This window comes from Mastigoproctus giganteus, chromosome 6 (assembly GCF_048544385.1).
Source record: "Mastigoproctus giganteus isolate SK-2022 chromosome 6, ASM4854438v1, whole genome shotgun sequence".
In the NCBI taxonomy this organism is placed as follows: domain Eukaryota; kingdom Metazoa; phylum Arthropoda; class Arachnida; order Uropygi; family Thelyphonidae; genus Mastigoproctus; species Mastigoproctus giganteus.
The window spans coordinates 214391492-214399797 of record NC_143580.1 but is presented as its reverse complement, the minus strand read 5'-3'; the positions used below and the strand labels follow the sequence as shown (position 1 = coordinate 214399797).

The 8306-nt window shown below is 39.9% G+C and overlaps 1 protein-coding gene across 1 annotated transcript in view; it reads right to left on the bottom strand.

Annotated features, from left to right (window-relative positions):
• Positions 1-371: 371 nt before the first annotated feature.
• Positions 372-8306, bottom strand: part of LOC150084937 (uncharacterized) — a 53496-nt gene continuing 45561 nt past the window's right edge. Inside the window, exons 7-8 of the mRNA XM_090375658.1 lie at positions 4535-4624; positions 372-472 (exon numbers count right to left, since the gene is read on the bottom strand). Of these exons, the coding sequence (XP_090231784.1) occupies positions 401-472; positions 4535-4624 (162 nt within the window). The 3' untranslated portion in view covers positions 372-400. The remainder of the gene's footprint in view (positions 473-4534; positions 4625-8306) is intronic.

Sequence of the window (8306 nt, the reverse complement as noted above, 5' to 3'; positions counted from 1 at the left end):
GTAGACTGAGGTTCAAGCATCTGACTGCTAAATATGATCAATCTGCCAACCTGCACTGCACAGTGTGGCAGATTATGGTCATTCCCACAACATGACCTGTTGAGGAGGTTCCATCCTGCAGTTGAGTGGCAATGGTTGCAGATTTATTTTTTACATAGACAATATATAATAATAAATAAATATAATAACACAAATTACATAGATAATATAAAATTAACAAATATAAATAATACAAATTACATAGATAATATAAATAAACAAAAATAAATATAAATGAATATAAATAAAAAATAAAGATCTGGCTAATTAGGTTACTATCTGTCATTCTGAAAGGCGCCTTACATTAGTTTCTAAATTAAAGAAGACTGTACCTGAGAAGTGTAGGGAGATGACAGCGAAGTCACTGTCTCATGATTGACTTGTAGGTGAAGCATACTATCTTCACTTCAGATGTTACTGCTGATAAATCTGGCTAAAGTGAATGATATTTCTATAAGGTGAAATTTCTATAAAATAACTATTAATGAAACTAAGAGTACAATTAGATAAAAGGTGTCACAGTTACATTAATATAATAAAAATTAATTTTTTGATACAGTTAATCTCTTCCAGTTGTAGTGTTATCATATTTTATGAAAAGAATAATAAAATATAATATAATTTTACCCCAGGAGCTCACATCTGGTGAGATGGGGCTTGGCAAACCCAGGGTCCTGAGCTGGATATCATCATTCCTCACTTTCTTGGTGATTCCCTTCTACTTCTGACACTCTCTCTCTCTCACTCACTCACTCACTCACTCACACACTCTCTCTCTCTCTCTCTCTCTCTCTCTCTCTCTCTCTCTCTCTCTCTCTCTCTCTCACTCACTCACTCACTCACACACTCTCTCTCTCTCTCTCTCTCTCTCTCTCTCTCTCTCTCTCTCTCTCTCAGGGTAACACAGGATTTTTTTTTTTTTGGCTGGTGCAGCATAAGCCTCAGGCTTCTTGCACCTTATGGCTAATAATAATCATAATCAATTAACTTTATATGCAAACACAGAATTTATACTCTCCTATTACTTTATGTGATATTTTATACTGCAGTTTTGTTTAATAACCATTTTTCCAAGTCTGCACTGAGCTGGTGTCTGCATGCCCTGTGATTGATGGCACTGTGTTACAAATGGCAATAATACATCTTAACAGGAAAGTAAAGTTTATTTTTAACAGTAGGGTAAAAAAGCAAGGCAACTTGTTGTAAAGGCACTGCATATGAGAAAGCAATGCCATTATATTTTCCAATACAAAATTCAGTTTGTAAGCTTGGTATACCAAAAATATGAAAAGGATGCAAGTTAGCATTAGTAGAGGCATATGATGCAAGAAAGAAAGCTTATGCAGCATCAGCCAAAAAAAAAAAAACCCACTTCACCCCTCCTTTCGTTAGAAATACCTGTCCATCTGAGCCATAAATTTATTTAGGCTCACAACTTCCACGACAAGGGATGGAAGTCTGTTCCACCAACCAACTACCCGCTGGCTAAAGGCAAATTTCCGCATGTCTATGAATTTATGCCCTCTCAGGTGATTATTCTGAGCAAGAGGAAGAATCCCATCAGCATTGAGCATGCTCGAACCATTCAAGGCTTTATACACCTCTATCAGATCACCTCGCTGGCGCCTAGTCTCCAGACACTGTAATTTGCAAAACTTAAGCCTTTCTTCGTAAGAGTACCCCTTTGTTCCATTCACTAATCTTGTTCCAGCAGCTCTACATCCTTCTTGAAATGAGGCCCCCAGACCTGTATACAGTACCCAAGGTGTGGCCTGACCATTGCCTTATACAAGGGAATAATCACCTCCTTATCCCTGCTAGAAAAATTCCTGTATATCATTGACAGGACGCCACGAGCTACTCTTGCAGCCCATCTGCACTGCTCAGAGAACTTCATATCTGCCTGCACAATTACCCCAGGTCCTTTTCATTCTCTACCACTGTCAGTGTAGTACCAAAGAGTTGATACATTGCTCTGGGGTTGCTGTTTCCCATATGTAGTACTTTACATTTGTCAATGTTAAACTTCATTTGCCACCTCTCAACCCATCTGCTCAACCTTTCCAGATCCTATTGCAGCAGCATAGTGTCAGTAGTGACCTTGACAACTCTGCCAACCTTTGTATCGTCTGCAAACTTGGACATTAAGCTTGATATACCATCATCAATATCATTTATAAATACAGAAAACAATAATGAACCCAACACTGAACCCTGAGGGACTCCACTAATAACATTAGTCCACGATGAGCGGTGTCCATTGATTACCACTCTGTCTTCTCCCCCTCAACCACCCCTTTATCCATAGCAGCAATTTGCCTCCAGTGCCACACTGCTCCAACTTGTGCAGCAGTCTTCCATGTGCAACAATATCAAAAGCCTTTCTAAGATCCAAGTATATAATATCAAAGTTATTTCCTGCATCCAGTTCTTTTGTGATTGCATCATAGTATCCAATCAAATTGGTCAAGCAAGACTTCCCCTTAACAATACCATGCTGTGTCCGAGCTATAAATGAAGTCTTGTCTAGATGATCCTGCAGTGCTTCTTTAACCAGTGCCTCCATTAATTTTCCTGGAACAGAAGTTAAACTCACAGGTCTATAATTACGTGTGTTGGCCTTTGATTCTCCTTTGTGAATTGGGGTCACATTTGCACATCTCCAGTCTGTGGGTGAAATTTGGACTCCCCTGAGGTCCAATGAAGCTCTCATAATTATGGCTAAGGGTTTGCTTACTTCCTTTGCTGCCTCCTTTAATATAACTGGATAGATCCCATCCACCCCGGGTGCCTTTCTTGTGTTTATGTTCAACAATTTCTCCTCCACTTTTCTCTCAGTTATTACAAGATCTCTAGCTTACTGCCAGAGTTGAATACACCTCTGGCATTCCCCTCGCTGAACAACTCCTCATGTGTGAATGTCGATGCAAAATATTCATTTAGTTGGTTAGCTACATGAGCAGGATCATCAACAGTGGACCCATCAATATCAAGTGGACCAATCTGATTCATCTCCTTCCTTCTAGAGTTTACATAAGTAAAGAACTCTTTGCTGTTTTTCTTTGCATCCCTTGCCAAAGATTTCTCGTAATCTGCCTTTGCCTGCCTAACCTCCTTTGTAACTTGGTTACAGATCAACTTGTATCTATCATAGGCGTCTGTGTCACATGTTAATTTATATGTATCCCATGCATTTTTCTTGTCTGGTATATGTCTCATTAGTTCAATTAGGCCTAAACCTTGAACAATATTTCTTAGTTGGTATGTAAAGCCTAGTAGCTTCCAGGATAAGTTCTTTGAATGCTTCCCATTTGGAATTTGGTGTTGGCAACATCTTCAGTTGGTCGCACTGTATAGAATTTAAATACTGTCTCAGACCATCCTAGTCGCCTTTACGAAAGTAATAACCCTGTCTAAAAATATATATAAATTCATTCCTTCTCTTTACCCCTGATGGTAGTTACCTCTTTGAGTAATTCCCACTTCAGCACACTGTGATCACTGCCACCTAGTGGTTCATTTATCTGCAGATTCTTAATGCATGAAGAATCACTACTGATAATCAGATCAAGAGTATTACTCACTCTATTTGCCTCCCAAACATGCTGATAGAGAAAACAATCATCCAATAAATTCACAAAAGCCTTGCTAGTGTGTGAGTGACCAACCCACAAATTCCAGTCAATATCAGGGAATTTAAAATCCCACATTATAAGACTCTCTGATGTACTTGTCCACTCTATTTCCCTGTACAGTTTCTTATTATACTCATCAGAGTCATTAGGCCTATAGCACACTCCTACTCTCAATTTTGATCTCCCAGTGCTTATGTCACACCAAACTGTATCGACACTGCACTATCCAGCGATGTCAACTGGCTTCACTTCCTTGGATTTTATGTGTTTCTTAACTAATAGCATAACCCCTGCTCCCTTCCTATCCTGCCTATCCTTTCTGTAGACGTTGTTCTCCCCAAATTCCAGTTCTGCATTCCTTATATCTGTGTGACACCACGTCTCTGATATCCCAACAATATCTGCCTTTGATGTTTTGAGCAATACCTCAAATTCATCAAATTTATTTACTAAACACCTAGCATTGGTGTACACGCAAGTATACATGCACCTGTTTCTATTCTTAGCTACCCTAACACAACCCGTGTGTTTACTTGTACCGCAATGACTCCCAGCAGTCTTTGAAATATCCTGCATCTTGTTTTTCAGGCTTCTGCTCATTCCAATAGAAGCAGTGCAAGAATCACTTTCACCTCTGCCAGTGGCTACTGTTAATCTATTAGTCTTTGTATCCCCCCAAGATGGCAGTTTTCCGACCCACCTAATACTGCCTTGATAGCATCAGCAAATATTCTTGCATCCTTTCTATTTAAATGTATCCCATTCCTGTAGAAGCAGTCTCTCCTGTTAACAAGTACAGTCCAGGCTGAAAAAAAGTCTACCCCTATGCTGTTATTAATGTAATTAAATGTAATACATACCGAATCCATATACTGAAATTTTTCACTTATTGAGTAAGTGCTAGTTAAGATTCTTTTCTGTATTCTATCTTTTTTTGCATAATTCTTGACCTGCAAAATGAAAAAAAGAAAAAAGACTTAGGGATTTCATCCATTTCTTTATTTTAAGTAAAAAAAAAAAGCAGTTTCTAATTTGTACTCTGGTTGGTTGGTTTAATTTTTAGTGGCACATTGGCAGCTTAGGCCATAATGCACCAAGTTCTTGCATCATATGTCTCTACTAATGCTAAAGTCAAAAATAAAAAGAGTACAAAATTTTGGTAACCTATAAACACGCTACCAAGTCAAAAGTTAAATATGATGTTCTAAAATATAGATAGAATACAATGATAAAAAATGTAGTTAACGAACAAAATATAAAGCATAAATTCAAATATTTGTGTATAAATTAATAGAGCATAGAAAGTTAAAAATGTCAGACATGTAATCTCTGTCATCTAAAATCTGACTGTGTAAACAGTTAAGCCAGATCATTAAAAATAGTAAAACATAAAATGTCCATCCTAAGCACAGGACATTCAATGAAAACATGATAAACAGTTAAAAAAGTTTCACAATTCTCACACCTACACCGATGAGCCAAAACATGATGATCAACAAGTCGTTATGCAAATCGAAGCACCTACAGGTGAACTACGGCACATGTGCGGGTCAGGACACAGTATAAAAAACACCTAATACTGAGCTCCATTAATCAGTGTTACTCTTGTTCTTCAGATGGGAAAGGCAGCAGAGCTAAATTAGTTTGACAAAGGCCAAATTTTCATGGCCAGACAACTGGGTCGGAGCATATCCAAAATGACATGGCTGGTAGGATGCTCGCGGTAAGTTGTGGTTAGTACCTACCAATATTTGTCTGAAGGATTTTTTTATTATTTTTTTATTTTTGTAGTTGTTGGCGCATCAGCTTCTGTGGCCATAGTGCACCTCCCAAGGTTTTTGTAGTACTTTGATCCAAGCCCGAGGCGGGATTCGAACCCGTGACCTTTGGGTTGCCAGACAGGCACTTTACCCACCTGGCTAGCCCGGTCGGCTTGTCTGAAGGAGAAAACTCATTAACCACTGGTGAAGTGTTGGACAACCACAGCTCATCAATGTTCGAGGTGAGCAAAGGCTCTCCTGGATGGTACATGGCAACAGAAGGGAGACTGTGGCACAACTCACTGGTAATTGGAATGCTGGTGGTGGGAGTAATGTGCCACAACACACAGTACATCGAACCCTGCTGAAAATGGGGCTGCGTGGCCACAGGCCACTCCGAGTGCTCATGTTGCTACAATGGATAAAGGGATGGTTGAGTGGGAGACGACAGAGAGTGGTAATCAATGGACACTGCTCTTCTTGGACAAATGTTGTTAGTGGAGTTCCCAGGGTTCGGTGTTGGGCCCATTGTTGTTTTGTATACTTATCAATGATATTGATGAAGGTATATCAGGTTTAATGTCCAAGTTTGTAGATGATACAAAGGTTGGCAGGGTTGTTAATGACAGTAAAGACAGTATGCTACTCCAACTGGATCTAGATAAGTTGGGAAAATGGGCTGAGAAGTGGCAACTGAAGTTTAACATTGACAAATGCAAAGTACTGCATATGGGTAGCAATAAACCAAGAAAAACGTATCAACTCTGTGGTACTACACTCAGGGAAGTGGAAAAGACCTGGGGGTAATTGTGCAGTCAAATATGAAGTTTGCTGAGCAGTGCAGACTTGTTAATGATATATAGGAATTTTGCTAGTAGGAACAGGGAGGTGGTGATTATCCCGTTATACAAGGCAATGGTCAGGCCACATCTAGAGTACTGTGTACAGATCTGGAGGCCTCATTTTAGGAAGGATGTAGAGTTGCTAGAACGAGTATAAAAAAGGGTGACAAGATTGGTGAGGGGAACAAAGGGGTGCTCTTACCAAGAAAGGCTTAAGTTCTGCAAATTGCAGCACCTGGAGAGTAGACACCTGCGAGGTGATCTGATTGAGGTGTATAAGGCCTTGAATAGGTTGAGTAAGCTGAATGCTGATGGGATTCTTCCTCTTGCTCAGACTAAGAACCTCGGGGGTACAGTTTCAAACTAAGGAAAGATTATAGAATAGATGTGCGGAAATTTGCCATTAGCCAGCAGGTAGTTGATTGGGGGAACAGGCTTCCATCTTTTCTGTGGACGCTAATAGCCTAAACAAATTTAAGGCTAAGCTGAACAGGCATTTGGAACGAATGGTGGGGTGAAATGGGAGCATTTTTTTTTTTTTTGGTTGATTCTGCATAAGCTTGCTTTCTTACATCATATGCCTGTACTAATGCTAATGCTAACCATGGTTCACTGGCAACAGTGCCTACAATGGGCACTCGAGCATTGAAACTGGACCTTGAGCGACTGGAAGAAGGCTGTCTAGTCCGATGAATTACCTTCTCTGTTGCGCCATGTAGATGGCTGGGTACGTGTGCATCGTTTACCGGGGGAAATGATGGGACAAAAAACAAGCCGGTGGCGGCAGTGTCTTGCTTTTGGTGATGTTCTGCTGGGATACCCTGGGTCCAGTTATCCATGTGCTGTGCACGCTGACATCTACCACCTGTTTACACATCATTGCTAACCAGGTACACCCTTTCATGGCAACATATCTTCCAGTCTAGGGGTGCCATCTTTCAACAGGATAATGCACCATGCCACAATGTCCGGATTGTTCAAGCCTGGTTTGCAGAACACTTCCAGGTACTGCCCTCCAAATTTCCCAGACATTAATCCCACTGAGCATCTGTGGTTTGTGTTGGAACAGCAACTCCGATCTACGGCATCTCAACCATGAACCTTACAGGAGTTAAAGGATCTGCAGGTACATGTTGGTAGCAGATGCCACAAACCACATTTAGAAATTTTGTAGCATCCATGCCTCACTGGGCACAATCTATTTTGGCTGCACATGGAGGACCAACATCATGTTAGGCAGGTGGTCATAATGTTTTGGCTCATCGGTGTAGGTGGTTTATCTGCCCTCAGCAAAAAGGAATGTGTCAGATGACTGTAACTTATGCAGAGCTAAGTAAGAACAACTTCCTCTCTCCAGAACCTGTAGACTGGACTGCCAGTGCTTGATTACAAGCTTAATAAGGTGTAATTTATTTGTGACGCATCCATGACAAGAATCTTGCTGCTGGGATCATAATGAGCATTATTAGCCTGTATGTATAGGGGACTGACAGCCAATGGCTATTCAGGGAAACAGCTGACTTTGCAGCATACAGGAAAGTGGTTAAAAAGCAAAAAAATTTTAGAAAAGCTATGCATATGCTGAATACATTATGAAATAATGCATTCAGCATGTAATCTGCATATTACCTTAAACTATATGAGGTGCTTACTGAAGACATATTTCAGTAATGTAGCCTAAAGAACAATTTTAAATTTGGAGCAGCCTACAACAATGAAATTCTGGGTATCTGGTAGAGATTCTCAGTTTGTTTTTTGTTATTTTTTACTTAACTGTACAAAATATAAGAAAATGTACTTCAAATTATTTAAGATGTACTATAACTGAATTTACATACACCCTTCTCATTTCACCCATCCACTCGCTCCAAATGTTTGTCTAGTTCAGCCTTGAATCTATTTTAGCTAACAACTTCTACAGCGACAGATGGAAGTTTGTTCCAGCACTTAACCACCCGCAGGCAAAAGGCAAACTTCTGCACATCTATTCTACAATTGTCTTTCCTCAATTTGTATTTATGCCCTCTCAG